The sequence below is a fragment of the Sceloporus occidentalis genome, unplaced genomic scaffold, assembly GCF_023333645.1.
Source record: "Sceloporus occidentalis isolate IW3139 unplaced genomic scaffold, rSceOcc1.0.p SCAF_2, whole genome shotgun sequence".
Classification (NCBI taxonomy): Eukaryota; Metazoa; Chordata; class Lepidosauria; order Squamata; family Phrynosomatidae; genus Sceloporus; species Sceloporus occidentalis.
In genome coordinates this window covers 89,915,962-89,936,627 of record NW_028316982.1, presented here as the reverse complement: position 1 = coordinate 89,936,627, position 20,666 = coordinate 89,915,962, and the positions used below count along the sequence as shown (strand labels likewise).

The window sequence follows — 20,666 nt, the reverse complement described above, 5'->3', positions numbered from 1 at the left end:
GATGTAAACCCAATCATGAATGAATTACGTTCCACCCATATAATCTCCATTTATTTTATCTTATTTCTGTGGGTGGAGATGAACAAACAAACAATAGACGTATAATGTTCTGCAAAATATAGTGCAAATGCTTCTAGAATGATATCTCTTAATCTTATCGGTCAAAACTTGTTGTCCAACTATACTCTGTCTTTTCCTCCTCCTTTTGTGTGGAAAAAATATATCAGATGATAGTTGTTATATAGGAAATGCAGAAGGATTACAAGAAGAAGACAAGGTTGTTTGACCTCTCCATAAAATTCTGTGAACGATGCAAGGAGATGGCACAATAAAAGCCTCATCTGGACACACTGTGTAGGAAATTATTGCCCTTGTATACTACTATATTACTGTTTGGCGAGTGGAGAGAGAAGGTTGCCAGTTTTTCAAAAGTTTCTGTTGCTGGGACTAGTGATGGGAAGCAGATGATCTATAAAAAGCACCATGCTAATGTGAGAGCTTCGTGTACCTTTCCATTTAAAATTTCTTTTAGAGCCGGTTTACATATTACAGCTACTATAGAGTGGCTACTTAATTGTTCTTTCTGATAGATACTACCACACAGGGAAGCCAAATATGTTTTGATGCCTGAAATAAGGGATAACATGATATTGTGTTTCCCTCAGTTCTATGTAGAAAAAACTGGCACTTCAGTCCAGTTCAAAACTGGCAATAGGTCTCCTCCATGCACGAGGATAGCAGCGTAGTTTAGGTGGTGCAAAACACAATGCATTTGAGGGTAGGGTTGCCATAAGTGAGGACCTCCAAACCGGGACAAATGTAGGACAAATGTAGGGCAACATTTTCAAATGTAGGACACATTTTAAAAAAATGGAGGACGTGCAAAAAAATTGAGGGTTTTTTAAAAATGTTAATATAAATGCATGTTTTTTAGGCATGATCAAAATGGAGGACATTTTGGCATTATTCTTAGGCAGAAATGTATTTGCCCTCGGGTTCAACTGTACTTCTCAGAAGTGTGTACTTGGGCAAGGGACTGTGGTTTTTCTTCACTGCGCATGAGTTAGTAAAAATCACAGCAAGTTACATTGACCGTGCCTCAGAGGCTTGTTGATATCAATATCATCATCATCATCATCATCACCACCACCACCACCACCACTATAATTGTCCAGGAAAGGCAGACTTGTTAGCATTCAAAGCGCCATAAATACACAGAAAATGCACTTGCATATATTTAATAATAAAAAATAATGAAAAAATAAAATAAAAAACAAGGCAGGGGTGTATATATTTAATAATAAAAATTAATGTAATAAAATAAAACAAGCAATAATAAAAATTAATAAAATAAAGACAAGCAATAATAAAAATTAATAAAATAAAATAAAACAAGCAATAATAAAAATTAATGTAATAAAATAAAACAAGCAATAATAAAATTAATAAAATAAAAAAAATAAAAAGCAATAATAAAAATTAATAAAATAAAATAAAACAAGTATTTTATATTTTTAAAAATAATTTAAAAACCCCAAAAAACCAAGGCAGACCTAATGGCCACTGACTCAGCTTTCCTCCAACTCCTCCTCCTCCTCCTCCTCTGCCCCAATTCTGCCCTTCAAGGCACCCTTCCTCCTCCTCCTCCTCCTCCTCCTCCTCCTCCTCCTCCTCCTCAAGGCTATGGAATCCTGGGAACTGTAGCTCTGTGGTCCATTCAGCCTCCTTTTGTCAAGAGAGCTCTGGTGCCACAAGAAACTACAATTCCCAGAATCCTATAGCACTGAGCCATGGATGTTTAAGGGGGGCTCAAACTATTTCTGCAGCCTTTTGCTACCCCAAAGCCCTTCTTATTTACAAGCAAGGCAAAATCTCTTCCTTCCAAGCCATTGAAAACCAACCCAAATGGAGGGCTGATTGCTTCTTTCCCATTGGTCAGCTTCGGGAGAAATTTGCATATTACAAGGAAAGGTGTTTAGGGCCTCAAAAACGATCCTGTGATAAAGAATTACAAGAATACTGACGCGGTTTACATTTAAAAGATGAGGCATTTAGACTCCCAGTGAAACATGAACCATTTATGGCCTTTTCTTTTTCTCACTGTAACCTGGAAAGTAATGCCTCTTGCAAGACATATATACCAAGTGGGCTGGCCAATAGCTCTGAGTGGCAGGTCTCCTGAAGACCTGCTGTCTAGGCTATCCCAGGCAGGGAGGTGGGGAGGGTGGTACACAGCCATGGGGAGGGGTGGAGCTGCCTCCAGGGCCTCGCTGGTGGTGGGGAGTCCTGGGGGTGGGGCCAAACCGGGGTGGGACCGTGTGGCCCTGCCCCAAACCAGGAAAGTCCTGCCCCCAGGCGAGATATGGCAACCCTATTTGAGGGGTGCTCTGGAGCAGTGATTCTCAAAATTTGGTCACCCAAATGTTTTGGATTTCGGCTCCAAGAATTCCCGACAGTTGGCCCAACTGGCTGGGGCTTCTGGGAGTTGAAGTCCAAAACATCTGGAGCACCAAAGTCTGGAAACTACTGTTCTGGGGAAGCTTCACTGTCCCTCCCACTCCTTCGGAGAGAGTTCTGCCTATTCTGTCTAATAATAACAGAGAGACATTTATCTGCTTTGGCCCATTCGTGCAATGAAGACTTTAATTACACCAGCCTGCTGTCCCTCCATAATTGTGCTAGCATAAGAATGGAAGCATACTGGTTTGGCATCATTTCTTTTATTACACTTTTCCCCATGACAGCAGTTTGACAATCTATGATCACATGATCTGTTTTTTGCACTGCCAAACACCATGTTCTGGGAGGAAGGGGGGGAAAGAGAGATTGAGGTTGCCAACTGCCTCCCAAAGTTGGCAGCTGTGTGCATGTGCACACAGTAGCTGGCTTTGGGAAGCTATTGGATACCATGACTGGTTTGAGGGGGAGGAGGAGGAGAATTATGCCTATGCACACCACATGACTGCCTGAGAAGCAAAACTGCAACAGGAGGGACATATTGCACAATGGCAGTAATGGAACAGCAGTGAGACTGAAAGCCCACTGAGCGGTTTTGCCTGTCAATGAAAATGTGCACTACAGTAACAAATGGAATGCAATGCAGCAGCAGGATGGACACGACGTCATGTAATAAGTACAAGCCAAAGATGCTCTTATCCTGTTAAAATTCTGCTTTTATAACCACATAAAAAAAATCCTGCATCATGTTCTTCACGCTAGTGTAAACCTTTTGCAGCCATTTTCAGTGATGTGATAAAAATAGCTCAATTCACATAGCAAGCTTCTGTGTGCAGTTAGCATTTCCCGTGGAGTAATGTGCAAGAATGCTTCATGCCCATACTGAAAGGTTATTGTGCAGTTATTCTATTCTTTCCCCTCATTATTTTTGTAAGAAAAAGCAGCAGGAAAACATTGGAGGGCTGCAAATGGAGGGCATCATAGTCTCAACTTTTCATGTAATTCCATGAATTCTGTAGTGTGATAACAAAGTACAAGACTGAAGTGAAAGTACTAAATGTGCTTTACAAACAGAAGTTATAATGCATGTGTTGGCTTTATTGTGTAAAAGATGCTAGGAGTGATCAGGGAGTTGAGTATAATGTGTCCTTGCCTACCCACACTCTTACACATAAGCAATTCAGACAAGTGGAGATATGCTGTTTAATCTGCCACTCAGACATCCCACCCCAAATGTCTATTTTGCTGGGCACAGCAGTGTCAGTCAGGAGCATGAATGACAGCTGTAATGATGCCCTTTAAATGTAGGATGTACATTCTTTATGGAGGTATGTGATTCACTTCTTATAACCTTTGGAGGTTTGGAACCTTCACTTTCAACATTGCGCTATTGCATCTTTAACGAAGGAGTTGTTAAGTTTTATAGATTTATTATTTCTACCTTCTTACTGTGATTTCATTTTATTTTACTCATCCAATAGCTTTTCCCTCTCTTTCCTTTCAACAGGTTTCACACCCTTTCAAGTTTCTATGTACTGTATTAAAATAAGCCCGAATTTTTACTGTATAAAATGGGAAACAGCTACACAGAGCAACAAATTGAAATGAACACTATAATAAAAACCAGTTCAATAAAAGAAATTTAAAAAGTTTATTCTTAGTTTAATAAAAGAAGAAAGGAAGAAAAGGTGAAGCAGCAGGGGCACTGGTATTTAAAAGCACCTGGCTGTTCAAGGTTAAATGTTTTATTGAATATACATCTGGATAATATTGGTAAAACTCAGGACAATGGAAATCCTTTCAAATAAGCATTGTGAAAGCAAATGAGCCATTATTTTAATCAAGCTGGTAGATCATATACTTCTGAGAAAGTGGGAACAAAAGCCAAAATAAATATAATGGAATGAATAATTTAAAAAAGATCAGGCTGCCAGCTTAAACCATGGATCATTTAGTTAGTACTTCAGTTGAATAATAGGTGGAGGTGAACTTTTGTCTTTTTGGAGGCAAACCTGGATCAATAACTATGTTATAACAGAAAAATATCAGAAATAAAAAAAAATCTATTCAATGAGTGGTTCCTTGTAATTATGATGCCTCTATAACAAATCCCCCTATAAGATGCTTATCTTACACATATGTATGATTTGGTGGATTATAAAATATGGTATCAATGAGGTGCACATGCAAATATGGATGTCAGCAATCTAGCAAAGTATTAGGATGTTCATTCTCATCTACATTATGTTGCAACTGGTCATACATAACTATATGTACCTAGAACTGGATTGGGACATGAGCGTTTATTTTGTTGTTGTCATGTGCCTTCAGGTTGACTCTGATATGTGGTGATGGTATCAACAGGGATTTTATTAGCAAGATTTATTCAAATGAGGTTTGCCACTGCTTTCCTCTGAGGTTGAGAAAGTGTGACTTGCCCAAGGACACAGGTGCGTATTCTGGAATCTTAGTCCAACTCTCAAACACCGCACTAGTTGTCATGTATTTTGTTATGGGGATTTTTTCCACGTTTCCTTCAATACCTCAAAAACATGCTATACTATTTTTTGCATACTTATGTAACATTAATTAATTAGTAAACAGGCAACTCATTAATTGGCAGGTCTTTTTTTAAATAAAACATAGTACCAAAGAAGCATAAATGAATTCATTTAATTACTGTCAACTGATAATTTGATTTATGCAAAATACAAATAAATATATATATATAAATGAAAGGATCAAAAATTTACAAGCATACACAACACCTCCAAATATAACATAGGAATTAACAACTAATCTATGCGATACAGTAATATTTAGAAATTTTGCAGATTTTTCATTAATAACATTTGTTTCTTCCAAAAGAAAAATAGATAACAAACTCTTCTTGAACCACCCTGTAAAGAACCTTGAAAAAGGATACAATATATATTCCCTAATGTAATCATCAAAATTATAATTTAAAAAGAGAGAAACAACCTCTAAAGAGTTACAAGGACAACTTCTAGTTCATATAGAATTTTTAAAAATCTACCATCCAAGATTTTTGAAAGTAATGTAATGAAACAGCCAGTGAATTAAGCTGTATCTGGTAATTGAGAAAGTTGAAAGAAGGCATACAACTGTGGAGAACAGACTGGATCAAACCTAATTGCCAAGAAATTCAGTGTCCATGGATGGAAGCTTTAGCTAGATATACATGTAGGCAAAGTAAATAGGAAGGGGAGGAAAGCAATCACAGATTTTAACAATCCCCCCCCCTTCTACCAACAGACAAAAAGGTCCCAATTACTTGATAAATCAAGTTTTGGAACTGTCTTGTAAAAAATAACATAGAACCAAATTGTTAGGTAACATGAAGCCCACTTCCAAAACTGAAGCAGCACCTGCATTTAGGAACTCCAAATATGATTCTCAGAGTTAAAAGTCAAAACACTTCCCAGAGATGATCAAAAACCTTTCCAGCTAAGAAACTCATGAAACCAGATTGCAAAAAATTTAGAAAGGCCCACTTGCTCCTAAATATTACCCTTGAGATTCTACACTTATCTCAGCTCTGTTTTTGAAAATACCATAATATTAGATTCTGTATTATTTATTGGCGGGGTACATACCGCCACTTTGCGCCGCTCTGCCGCCGCCGCCAGTAGGTCCGCGGGGGAGCCGGAGCCTTCACACGGCCCGACTCCCGCGCGGACCGAAAAAGAAGCTCCAAAATGGAGCTTCTTTTTTCGTCGCGTTTGCGACGTAGCGAGGCGCCAGGGGCGCACTCGCTACGTCACAAGCGGCGCGACACGTCTGGACGCTGTGCGTCCAGTACGTCAAGATGGCGGCGCCCATGTGGAAGGGGCGCCGCCATCTTGTACGTATTCTATACGTACTAGGGTTAGGGGGGTGCGGAAGCACCGCCCCTTCCTAACCCTAGTACGTATAGAAGACGTACTATATGGCGGTATGTATCCCGCCTATGTTAAAAGCAATAAATGTATTGTAAAAGTTTTACAAAAGTGGGCTGTAAAAATTCCCCCAAGAGTGGCCCTGTGTGATTCTCTTACTTACTACGGCTGAATCCACACTGCAGAAATAATCCAGTCTGACACCGCTTTAATTGCCATGGCTCAATGCTATGGAATTCTGGGAATTTTAGTTTTGTGAGATATTTAACCTTCTTTGTCAGAGGGCTCTAGTGGTACAACAAACTACAAATCCCAGAATTCCATCACATTGAGCCATGACAGTTAAAGTGGTATCAAACTGGATTACTTCTGCAGTGTGGATACAGCCTACGCCAACACTTTCATTACTCCCTCCCATTAGAATGAAGGACAAGAACAACAATACACCACACCAAAGTGAAAAGGATCTGGTCAGTGTGAGCCTTTATGGTTTTAGATGGGGTAAAAGATCCTTTTCATCACTCCAATCTCACCACAAGAAACCTAGAATTCCTCTTCCCAACAAAGACTATCAACACTATAGCAACTACAATCACAATTTCAAAAAGTCTCCACATTATCTAGGCGACCCAGTTGTGGTTTAGTGGTTTGAGCATTGGACTATGACTCTGGAGAACAAGGTTTGATTCCTGATCAGCCATGAAACCGCTTGGGTGACCTTGGGCAAGTCACACTCTCTCAGCCTCAGTGGAAGGCAATGGCAAACCTCCTCTGAACAAATCTTGCCAAGAAAACCGCATGATAGGTTGGTCTGAGGGTCACCATAAGTCAGAAACAACTTGAAGGCACACAACAATAATCATATTATCCAGAAAAAGAACAAGGAAGAAAAAACCAACCAACCATCATGGTGCAACAGTGGATGATTGAGCCCAACATGTCCTCTTTTCCTTTTTTCTGAAAAAAGTAGTAATGTCAGGATTTGAGTAGTATGTGTCAAGGCTTGTAATTATCTATAAAGCTGTAGAAGCTGTTTTCCTTAGTTATATAATTATATGGCTATTAGAGAAACCATTTTCAGTGGGTAAAGAGCACTTGGCTGCACACAAACCTAGATGTTCCTGTGCCCTCAGAATTAATGTGTCTCAATGGATTCCATTCAGTTCAGTCACAGACCCAGAGAATCAATGGACTTTAAACATAGGACTGCAGTCTAACACAATGTTTTGAGGTGCTGTTGGGGGCTGCATCTGGAGCTCTGGTGCCACAACAAATTACCATTCCCAGAATTCCATAGCAGTGAGCCATGGCAATTAAATTGGTGTCAAACTGGATTATTGCTGCAGTGCGGATGCAGCCCCAGAAATTGGGTTTTTTCATTATTGTAAAAGAAAAAACAGCTCCTAAGAATTTTTAAAAACTCTTTCACACTTTTCCAATTTTTACACTAGAGAACTCTCCCATCTTTCTGTTTCTTTCTTCCACTTTCAGTCAGAACTTTCTCTACAGGACATTTTTATATATACTGTACATGCTATGTATGGAGACCATGCCTCTTTCTTCAAAAGCAGGCTACATGCATGTGGAACAAAGAAGTTTTAAAATAGTAGTTGCCAAGCAACCCAGTCCCATTGGTTTTGTTGGGATTTTCTTCTATAAAACTAGGCTTAGTACCATCCCTTGAAAGGTCACCAAAATACAGGATAGTGGTGGATGGTAGAGGGTTCTGCATGAGTAATTTTATTAAAATAAAAGGGCTAAGCTTGTTATTAAGGGGCGCAAGTGCTTGTTTATGTAATGAACTAGCTAGAAAGAAGGCAGAAGATTGTGGACTGTGCTACTGATTTTCCTTGTACTGCCTATAGGCTATCATTAGGCCTGCTCACAAAGAAAAGGGCAGGTTATCTATTATGTCAGTGAGATTTGGTTAGGTTTCTTTTAGCTGAAATCTGTACACATACAGAAGGCATACTCTCACAAGGACTGTCATTTTATGTTGAACCAAGGAGTATAGCCAGTTTTCCAATACATAGTCTGACAGTAGTAATGGAGCCAGATGTAAATCACAGATGGCCCATGTGTGGCCCAAAGGCTGTTGTTGTGGCTCTGAATTCCGTCACATTTTTTTTTAAAATTGGTCCTTTCCCTGTAAAGAGTGAATTGCCGAGTTTTTTGTGGGGTTTTCGGCTATGTGGCCATATGCTGGAAGAGTTTATTCCTGATGCTTTGCCAGCATCTGTGGCTGGCATCTGCAGAGAATGCTGGCATGGGAGTGAGTGGGGTGTACACACACACACACACACACACACACACACTGTATGACCCTTGTTTGAGGGGAAGTAATTTACATATAAATATCTGTGTTTTGCAGTTTGTGAGATATTTAACTTTCTTTGTCAGAGTTCTGGTGCCACAACAAACAACAGGTCCCAGAATTCTATAGCACTGAGCCATGGCAGCTGAAGCAGTGTCAAATGGCATTATTTCTGTAGCGCAGATTAAACCTTAGTCTTCTGAATCTCACAGCCCAAACTTAACAACCCCCAGTGTTGTCACTTTTCTCTCAAGGGGGAGGGGGAAGGGAGATTTGCTCTAGCACTTTACTCATATTCTATCTATACCCTTTCAGTTCCCCATGTTACTTTTTGAGAAGTGGTGATCAGAACTGTACAGCACATTCCAAGTATTGTTCTCCGTAGTTTGGCATAATAGCTTTCTGAAGTTGGCAGTTTAATTTTTTTATTCATTTCATAATTATGCCCAACATGGAAATTGCCTTAAAAACACATAGAGAAGTACCATAGCATTTTCACTGCATCATCTCCTACACAGCCCCAAGACATCTTTCCTGGTTTGCCATCAACAGCTCAGATTCTATCAGTATATACATGAAGACTGAACCCCTTTTATATCACTTTTATATCTTTTGACACTGAAGGTGAACTATGCTGGGTATTTTAATGTCCATCACCTCAATTTGAAACCCTTTTCCTTTTTTAAAAAAGTAACACTGAATTGTTGTCAGCAGATTTGGCCATTTCACTGTTCATCCCTAACTCCACACTGTTTATTAAGCAGTTAAAAGGTATAATATAGATACTTGTGGGCTCCTATTTTTACATTAATCCACTGGCTGCATCTGCATGGCAAAAATAATCCAGGTTGAATCCACTTCATTTGCCATGGCAGAATGCTATGGAATTCTAGGAATTGTAGCTGAGTGAAACATTTAGCCTTCTGTGTCAGAGAGCTCTGGTGCCACAACAAAGTACAGTTCCCAAAATTCCATAGCACTGAGTTATGACAGTTAAAATGGTGTCAACCTGGATTATTTCTGCAGTGCAGATACAGCCTGTGAGAATTGACCATGTGGTTTCTGTTCCCCATGCAAAAGGCCCCTCTTCTCCTATGTAATGTCAGCTAGGCTTTCTCAGGAGTCTGGTGCTATGCATGCCCCCTTGGCCCTAATTCCCACTTTCTCACACACATCCAGTATAAAATTAATAGGAAGCCAGCTATACTTCCTTAGGCTCATCCCTGTAACAGAAAGCCCTGAGTAGCCAACATGTGGCATCTATCTGTACATTTCCAACTCCTCCTTGGCCACAGAAGTCAAGAGAGGCTGAGCCAAACAGGCTCAGAGATGGAGAAATGTAACTGCAGGGGACCAAAGCACAAATTCAGCTTCTTTCTTCCCATAGTGTCAAATTCTCACTCTCTTCTTCAGTGAGGTTTGTCCTTTGCTTGATCACCACAGCATCCTCTTCTGTGCTGTCTGCAGCCATTTTTATGTGTCTCTACTTGACATTCAGATTCAGCTCTTAACAAACTTTGCCAGCTCCCCTAATTCTTGTCTTGTCTCACTTACCTTTTAAGTGACCTGACGTGGATACCATCTGCCACTCGTACGTCTAGAAAGTATTTCTAATTCTGGGCTAATGTGTGAATGGGGAATTCACGAAGCTCACAGTAAAGTTACAAGGAATGTATATCTGTAGCATGTTATTTCTCTTGGTAATAAGGGAATGACACACAAGTGGGTATCATTTTGTTGTTCTTGTTCATTTGTTTGTTTGTTGTATATCCTGTCTTTCTCCCAATATGGAACCTAAGGCAGCTCATACCATGGTTTTAAATAAATTCAGCTTAAAAACAATCCTTGCCTTCCTCTTCTACCAAACACTTAGGACCAATAAATAAACCACAGCACTCTGCTTAAGACTTATGTCTTTGTAAATGGCCTTACATGTTCACAACACAGAATTGAGTATTTTCACAATGTCCATATTCTCCTAGGGGCTGCCATGACATTACAGTGTTTGGGTATCTGTTGGCACTGGTAGCTAGAGGAGTGAGTTGTATGTCATGGCCTGATGTGCAATGGCCACCGACCTCAGGACACTGGCTAGGAAGTGATGGAGAACAACAGGAGTCCCTTACGTGCATCAGATGTGCCCAATGTGCACTGGAGCACACTTGCCTGGATGTGCACCTTCACAGTTCACTAACAGGTTTTCTTGCATTTCTGCAATGCAGCTACAGTTTTGTGACATTGTGAAACATAGACTGTGATGTATAATCTTGGTCCATATTATTAAAATAGCTCTGAGTTAAAACTGGTTAATAATATTAAAATATATCAGTGAGAATAAAAGTACAACATCCTGCATCTAAAAATATCAAATACCTTCCACAGCAACCAGCTAATGGCCAAATGCTTGTTGAAATGAAAAGGTCTTTTACCTGCCAGTGAAAGGAGAGCAAAGAGAAGGCCACCTGAGCCTCCTATGGAAGGGCGTTCCGCAGCCTGGAATTGACCATCAAGAGAACCCTTTCCTATATCCTCACAAAACATGCCCCTGACAGTGGTGGGAGTGAGAGAAACCTTCCCTCTGAGGATAGCAAAACTTAAGCAGGCTGTTTCAGATAGTCTTCTCTGAAGTCATACAGGACTTTATACCTTTAAGGATATTTTAAAAGACATTTTAAGGGCACTTCAAGCCATTATTAGAGGTATTTGAGAGATGTTTAAACAGAATTCTAAATATAGGATTTTATATCACAAAACCATAATATGTAATGCCATGAGCTAACAAGTGGGTTTCTGTAATGGTGACACATTATAGTGATACACTAGCAGCCTTTGTAATGTGTTACATAATCAATTGTCCTTAAGAAAAGGAAAGTAACTTTGCAAGCTCCGGAAACCGATACAAGGTCTTCTTCCCATAGGAAGAATGTAGTAATTAAGCTTTAGCACGTTACCCAGAAAGTACAAAAATCAGAAGTGAACTGTAGTTATTTGCAACTCTGCTTTTCAACACAAGCTATCCCATCTACCTCAGCAGGAACACAGGCAAACTGCCTTAATCTGAATCAGACGGTGGATCTGTCTATCCCAGTGTTGTCAACACTGGCTGGCGGTGACACCTTTAGAGATTCAGCCAGTGGGCTTCTAGACATCCCATGAGATGGCAGTGATCAAAACCTGGCACCTTATACATCACAAACTCTACCTGTGAGTTACATCATTTCCCCAAAATGAATGTGCAGAGAATTACAACCTGGGCTTTTTTATATTTTGTAGTGAACTTAGCTACTTCTGCATGTTATTACATGTAGAATTATCATAATCCAAAGGAACATTTATCCAGGTTTCTCCTTTAACAGTGTATGGATTAAGGCTTCAACGACTGTGCTAAGTTCAGGCAGAGATCCTTAATTCAATTTTCTATATTTATTTAAGTACTGTACATATAATTGATTTATCCTGTCTTACCAAATTCCTACTGGTGATTTACTGTAACTGACTAAAAAAACCTTCTGAACATGAAAAAGCACAAGCAAGGAACCAACAATCCTCAGAAATCAGAAAAAAACTTTTATCCGGACTTAACTATTCAGCCACAGAGGGATCCCTCCTGCCTTCTACTTGCTTGCAAAAGCTGCTTTATATAATACAATTCTGGAAGGGAATTTACAAGTTTTCAGCATGTTATGCCCATGTTTTAAGTATCGTGATGAACGTTTTGCCAATGCTGTATACTTTCCCATTCTTACTTACTTCCAGCATTACAACAGCACACTGAATTCTAAGCAATACACAACCTTCTCTTTAAATGATCCAGAATAGTATTATTACAAAAGTAAGATTTTTAATTTATTCATATAACATCTATGTCTTTCCTTTTTCAAAGAGACATCAGCAACAATAAACCCATAAAAATAATTATGTAAGACAACAGTTACAACCACACATTAAAACACCAAGATACTTAAAAAGCAGCAGGAAATGATCACAACAACACCACAATAAAAACATTAAAAATCCTGAGCTATTTGCCACTATTCTGAACTCTAACCTTCTTCTCAAGGCTTAGCCATTTTACAAACAAAGGCCATTAAACAGAGCTTTTAAGGTGCGAAGCTTGGTGTGGTTATACTGTCTGGGAGATTCTGGGAGATGCAGTCCAAGAAAGTAACTTCCCCAAACTATGGTGAATGTAAGTGAGGAGTTACAAAGCCATGAAAAAATGAGACTTCAGGTAAATGGTGAGACTTGAGGTAAAGCTATATAAGGCCTTTTCTGTCACTGCTTGGCCTCAAATGGAAATAGCATGCAGGACAATGCATACGTCTAACTTCAGTAATATATGCTCACCATCAGTCTGGAGTTAGCTGCTCTTTGGGGAACTTGAAAAGAATATTTTCATGACATCAAGCATATGTTTCCTTTCCCTTGTGAGCACTCTTCTGTAGGCTAGAATATGGGTACATTAAAAATCCAGTTCAATTTTCAGCAGTAATTGGAACAAGTAAGGCACATCAAGGAGTAGCCCAAGATGTTTTGGTTCTATAGGTAGTAGATACCCTTCACTCAAGGTCAGAGCCTAGAATAGTTAGATTACAATTCCCAGTCTGTCTAGTACCCAAGGCTGTCCCAAGTTTTCTGGCCAATGGTTCCTAGTTATATGCACCTGTCCCTGGCTGAAGAAAAATACAATAATAGATTAGACAACAAATCTCTTATTGTCCTTTCATCACAGGATGAAAGGCAATCAACCTATCCTTCCTATCTGAAGTGGTACAAATCCATGCTCAAGGTACAGAACATGTAGAAGGGACCTTCCTAGGTTTAGAGCAATGCTATCCAACATGGTGTTCCCTGGGCTGTTGCTGGTCCCTGAGCCATTAGCTGCTGGTCCCTAAATGTTTCCAGAAAAGAAAGGAACAGCTGTCATCAAGAGGCACAAATATGGTGCTGGCCACTAGAGAAATGGGAAGAAACACTTTCAGTCCCCTTGACAGTAATTGCTGTTTGACAATGGAACATACCCTCCAAGAATGTGGTGGAGTCTCCTTCTTTGGAAGTTTTTAAACAGAGGCTGGATGGCCATCTGTCAGTGGTGCTTTGATTCTGTGTTCTTGCATGGCAGAGGGTTGGACTGGATGGCCCTAGTGGTCTCTTCCAACTCTATGATTCTAAGATCAGATAGTTTAAGAAGTAATGGTCTATCTAGAGCATTTTTAAAAATAAGGTAAGCACTGCCCAATAAGGTTGAATGGCTGTCGAGTCATGCCACAGCCTCCAACTGGCCTAGAATAATAGAATCATAGAGTTGGAATAGACCTAAGGGCCATCCAGTCCAGCCCCCCTGACATGCAGGAAATCACAATCAAAGCACCCCTGACAGATGGCCATCCAGCCTCCGTTTAAAGACCTCCAAGGAGGGAGACTCCACCACTCTCTGAGAGAGAGTGTCCCACTGTTGAACAGCCCTTACTGTCAGGAAGTTCCTCCAAATGTCAAGGGCAGTTAAAAACAACGAAAGGTGTGGCAGATCTAGAAGTGGCAGTCATGATTATTCCTCTGTCCTCTCACTATTTCAGTTGCTTTTAAAATGTACCAGTTTCTCTATCTTCCTCCCATTTTTTTCTCATAATTGTCCTCAGTTTACTTCAGTCGCTGTAAACTGAGTCTGAAGTGAAAAAAATAGTTGGCACTCAATAAATTCAGCAGGGGGCAGAACTGTTCCCTTCCCAGGAGTCTCAGACAAAGGCAAACTGATGCAGCCTCTCCTAGCTTGTGTTGTACGTTCTTTATTATGAATAACTTTTGTCATTTTGACCACCCCATGATGTTGCTTGGCCACATGCGTTCCAGTTTTCATCTGTGAAATGTTGGAGGGTATAGAGAATATGGCATAATTTCTCCCTGACTACAAGGCTATGCATAAGGTTTTGGTCATTATCAGAAGGTTTGAGCATGGCCCCCATAAAAATCTGCACTTGGAAAGATGGCCTAGTTTGTTGGGAATCACTGAAGAAAGAGGTGGTCTCCACACTGAATTTGTTAACTTTAATGCATCAATCCTTGGGCAGCTACAAAGCAGAAATCTCCCTGGAAGCCAAGATGATCAAACTGAGGCTGTCATACTTTGGCCACATCATGAGAAGGCATGACCCATTAGAAAAGACAATAATGCTAAGAAAGGTAAAGGGCAGAGGAAAGAGAGGAAGACCAAATGGACTCAACCAGGGAGGATTAAGACCTGAAATTATAGGACCTAAGCAAAGCAGTGGAGGATAGAGAGTCTTGGCGATGTCTCATCCACAGGGTCACCATGAGTCAGGGTCGACTCGAGGGCAGTTAACAACAACAAAAGGTGTGGAAAGACTTCTGTCTACTTATAACCTGTCTCTTTCTTGCCAAGGCCTTTTCTCTAGTTCCAGCCTAGCATATTTCAGGTGATGTTGGAACACACATATGCTACTCATGCTTCCTCATAAAACTAATTCTGCTAAATCATGCTTTAAAATGGAAAACCCTCAAATCATTGAAAACAAAACTAAAAAAAAGATGTGCAAAGGGGGAGGAACTATCAAACAGTAATAAATGTATTGTATGGCTTTTCTACACTGTTGGGAAACCCGGTATTTACTCCATAGCCACAGTGTACTTTCCCATTCTGCAGTGGAGCCAATAACACCACAGTCACCATGGCGAGGTTGGAGTAATTCAGAAGAAAAGGGTGGCCCTAAGATAATTAAATGCCCTACAGTTTGGCGCATTTCCAATCACACAGTGATATCGTCACCACCAATCCAGATTTTCCAGGTGAATGTGGGGTAAAAGGCAGTTCTTTTTCCTCTGGATTTTCAGAGAAAACCCCCACATTGCCTGTGAATCCTATAGCTACCCCATTTTAGTTAATGGGAACTTGAATATACAGTATATTTCAACATCATATGAACAACCTAACTTCCTCCTAGATTATATCCACAGCCCAACAACTGCATGATCTCTCCCTACAACGCAGATTCATACAAATTTCTAAAGTTTTACTTTTCATTTTAATCAGCTTTTCCCCTTTCTTTCTCACCACATGTATCCCTTGCGGATTCATGTTAACATTCTGGTGGGCTGACTGTATCTGTGGCTTCAATTTCATTTTCAGACCATACATTTCCAGAATGGCTCTTCACCAAACAAACAGTGCAAAGTTCCCAGAAATACATATGTGGGGGGTTTTGTACTGAAATATTATTTAATTGTTCTTCTATAGTATTTTGTTTTAAATTTTGCTCCCCTTTCATGTGAACTGCTTTGGCTTCTCACACATCAAGTGTTATACAAACATTGAAAATGAGATGATGATGATGATGATACATGCATGACCTCAACACTTTTGGAAACACCAGTCGAACACAGTGGTGTATGTGCAGTAGTTCTGCTCGCCATGTCCCAGACTTCTGTGATTTATTCTATTCTTTTGGCTACCAAAAACCAATAAGAAACTACAGTTGGCCCTCCATACCCACTGATTCTTTATTTGTGGATTCAACCATCCACAGCTTGAAAATATTTTTTAAAAATTCCAAAAAGCAAACCTTGATTTTGCCATTTTATATAAGAGACACCACTTTATTATGCCATTGTATTTAATGGGACTTGAGCATCCATGGATTCTGGTATCCACAGGAGTCCTGGAACCAAACCCCTGCAAATACTAAGAGCCCATGAGACTAGTTTTGATTGTAGTCTAATCTGCTACAGAAAAGCTGATTGACGAGTCCAGTGCACAAATTCTGCAAATCAGGTGACTGCAAGCTGTACAGCACCTGGGCATAGCTGGACAGATGCCTCCGTAAATCCCCAAGGAAACATAGGAACAGGTGGAAAGAGGCAGCACTGCCTAACCACACAAAGGATGTCTGCCCATTGCTCTGTGCTACGCTTTCTCCCCTTGCAGCCCAGTGAAAATCAGAAATTTTGGGGCAGCATCCCTGAGAATCCTGTAAATCAAACATTGATCAGAACAGAGACTGCAGTCAAGAAATAGGAAGGCTAGGAATGAGAAGAGCAGCCTTGAAAGAACTGGACAAGATCCTAAAATGCAAAAGTATACAACTAAGCACTCAATTTAGAATCATCCATGCTCCATCACCATGTATGGATGGGAGAACTGGACAGTGAAGAAAACTGACAGAAAGAAAATCAACTCATTTGAGATGTGGTGATGGAGAAGAGTACTGAGGAGGATACCGCGGATAGCCAAAAAGACAAACAAATGGGTTCTGGAATAGATCAAGCCTGAAATCTCCCTGGAAGTTAAGATGATCAAACTGAGGCTGGTGTATTTTGGTCACAATATGAGAAGGCATGACTCACTTCAAAAGACAATAATGCTAGGAAAGGCTGAAGACAGTAGAAGGAGAGGATGACCACATGCTAGATGGATAGACTCAATTAGAGGATACAGCCATGAATGTGCAGGACCTGAGCAGAGCAGTGGAGTACAGGGGGTCTTGAAGGTATCTCATCCACAGGATCGCCATGAGTCGGAGCTGACTTGAAGGCAGTTAACAACAACAACAATTGCAGGGAAACTAACATGTGGTTCCAAACAGTTCCAAACATGTACCAGCACACGGAGTAACTATTTTCCTTGCATGGGTAGCTTTTAGTGACAGGCAGACATCCAACTGATGAAGCTTCCTGCAACATGGGAAGGCTGGAAAAAGATTCACCTGGTTAAATATTTACCTGTGTCACACCATGACACGGGAACCCAGCCAGGAAAAGAAAACCACAGTCTTTATTTACACCTGGATTGATTGGAACAGATTCCTGTGGGACCCATAAACTTGCTTCCCTGAAGACCACCCCCTCTCTCTTTTGGGAATGATTTCTCAATAGCAGCAGCAGCAAAATAATAATAATAATAATCTGAGGAAGTAGGCAAGTCTGTGAAAGCTCATGCTGCCAGTTTCTTTCTTTCAATTACCATAGTCTCAAAGGTGTTACAAGATCTCACTACATACTGCTTCTACAGACTAACACAGCTATATCTTCAAATAATAATAATTATAATAATTATAATTTTTTTTATTTCTTTCCCACTTCTCCTCAAGGGTTGAGGTGGGGTACAACATATTAAAATACACAACACAATTAAAAAACATAACCCTACCATTAAAAGACAAAACTATAAAATTATTAAAACACACTCACAGAGTACCTATACCATTACCCTACGCTCATTTATTCTCTTCTCCTACAGACTAGTTTCCAGTGCCAAACTGGACTTGCCACTTCATTTCCATAGGCAAAGGATTTGGAATCTGAATGGACATTCTCACATACCAATTTAGGTCTGTCCCTGGCTTCCCACTCCACCAAATGCACCTGAGGAAGTAAGACTGAAGTCTAGGAAAGCTCCTGCTGCCAACTTCTTTCTTTCAGTGAGTCTCAAAGGTGCCACAAGATCTCTTTCTACTTATTATTATTATTATTATTATTATCATCATTATATCCAAAAGCATCTGTGGAAGTAAGACTTAGGTCTAGGAAAGCTCCTGGTGCCACCTTCTTTCTTCCAGTGAGTCTCAAAGGTGCCACAAGGTTTCTCTATTATTATTATTATTATTATTATTATTATTATATCCAAATGTATCTGAGGAAGGAGACTTAGGTCTAGGAAAGCTCCTGTTGCCAATTTCTTTCTTTCTGTGAGTTTCTAAGATGCCACAAGGTCTCTCTCTAATAATATTATTAATAATAATAATAATAATATCCAAAAGCATCTGAGGAAGTAAGACTGAAGTTTAGGAAAGCTCCTGCTTCCAACTTCTTTCTTCCAGTGAGTATCAAAGGTGTCACAAGATATACCACTCAAAAGTCATGATTTAAAACTGGCTGGCTTGTGTGTCAAGGGCTGCATCCACACTGGAGAGATAACCCGGTTTGGCACCGCTTTAACAAGCTGATCTTGGCTGCCCAGGTTGGCCATCAGGATCCTCCCTGACTCGCCTTCTGTAGGTTAAAGCCGGGAGGAAGTCAAAACCCAAAGCCAGGTTAAAAGTGAGGATGGAGAGCAAAGGAGCCCCCGCTGAAGCCTACCTGAGTTTCTGTCCGGCTGGCACAGTGATTTTGTTGAATTTCTCCATTCCCTCCAGGCTCCAGCTTTCCCTGGGAGGAAAGGCTGGCAAAGGGTTGGCACCTGAGCAGGCAGAGCCAGAAAGAGGAGGGTGTGTGTGTCTTCTCTGTGTGTTGTTTTTCCCCCTGGCTGGTTTCCACACACACACACACACACACACACACACACACACCCAACAACTCCAAGGAGGCGAGTCTGGCTGCGTCTGAAGAGCTGCACAACTTGCCAGGTTTCGTCTTTCCACTCCGTCATGTGACTCCCTCAGGCGGCTGGGCGTTTGGACAAACTTGTCTGGTTGGGAGCTGCTGCGCAGGATTCGCACCCAGAGCCCGAGGAGGAATCTTTTTTTCCTTTCTCCCGCCCTAAGCCTTTTTTTGGTGGGTTGCCTTGGTTCTTAGCGTGACCTCTGGGGCCTTTTTCTGTCCTTCTTTGGATAAAGGAGTGGGAAGACTCTTCCTTGCCTCTCCACAGTTTGACCCTTGGAAGGGATGAAGGGTGGCTTTAGATGTCCCAACTGCACTACAGAATGGAGGACAGGGCCCACAAAGTGGAGGACGAGGCACTACAAATTCCAACTCCTTCCAGAAAAATGGAGGACGTGCCCAAACCAAAGCTCAAAGTCCTTGCTCTTGTTGTTGTTGTTGTCATGTGCCTTCAGGTTGTTTCCCATTTACGGTGACCCTTTTTTGACATATTGTTTTTAATAATGATAATAATAAAATTTATTTATATCCCGCCCTTCTACGAAACGCTTACATTAAAATGTACATACTCAAACCATTGTTTCCCCCCTTAAAATATAATTCAACAGATTAAAATTAAAACATACTTAAAATTCACAAATAACGCTAAACTGGCTATAGCGGGGTCAAATCAAAAGCTGGATTTCCTTTTAAATGTTAAATGTGTTTAATTGATATTTTAGAGGAGGGAGGAATAATTGGGATAATGGGGTATTGTATATTTTCTTTATAATTGAAAGCCGGCTCAATGTCTCCCTGACAGAGAGGCAGGGTAAAAAAAACCTATTATTATTGTTATTATTATTATTATTATTAAGGTGAACGTGAGGCTGAGAGAGTGTGACTTGCCCCAGCTCACCCAGTGGGGTGCCATGGCTGAGTTGGGATTCGAACCCTCAAAACACTATAGTTTCTGTGGGGTTTTTTGGGCAATGTGGCCACGTTCTAGAAGAGTTTCTTCCTGACGTTTCGCCCGCCACAGATGCTGGCGAAACGTCAGGGACAAACTCTTCTAGAACATGGCCACTTAGCCCAAAAAACCCACAAAAAACTATGGTTGCCGGCCATGAAAGCCTTCGACTTCATCTCAGAACACGGATCTAAATATAAATCCCTGCTTCATAGTCCTGCTCCAAATGGAGGACACTTTGGAATTCTTCCGAAATGGAGGCCATGGCCTAGAAAAGAAGGACCTCTGGGAGAAAACACCCACTTCACTTGGGCCATTGCATTGGCAACACAGCGCACAGCCTTGCTCTGAGGCAAGTTTCTTTTCCAGACACTCACCCAGTGTCAACCTGTGAAGCCACTGCCGGCAAGCAAGGGCTGGGGATAGTCCTGATTGATCCTCCCTCTTCACATACTTTTCACACATGTCACTTCTTGTTCTTGTTGTGTGCCTTCAAGCCATTTCTGACTTATGGCAACCCTAAGGCCACCCCATTGTGGGGTTTTCTTGGCAAGATTTGTTCAAAGGAGGTTGGTCATGGCCTTCCCTGAGGCTGAGAGTACTGTATGTGATGTGCCCAAGGTGACCCAGTGGGTTTCCATGGCCAAGCAGGAATCGAAGCCTGGTCTGCAGAATCATGTTCCAACGCTCAAATCACTACGTCATACTGGCTTGCACC

The 20,666-nt window shown here is 40.8% G+C and overlaps 1 protein-coding gene across 1 annotated transcript in view; it reads right to left on the bottom strand.

Moving 5' to 3' along the window:
• Window positions 1-18,975, bottom strand: part of BLNK (B cell linker) — an 89,087-nt gene extending 70,112 nt beyond the window's left edge. Inside the window, exon 1 of the mRNA XM_089510225.1 lies at window positions 18,760-18,975. Within this exon, the coding sequence (XP_089366351.1) occupies window positions 18,760-18,806 (47 nt within the window). The 5' untranslated portion in view covers window positions 18,807-18,975. The remainder of the gene's footprint in view (window positions 1-18,759) is intronic.
• Between the last annotated feature and the right edge of the window lie 1,691 nt (window positions 18,976-20,666).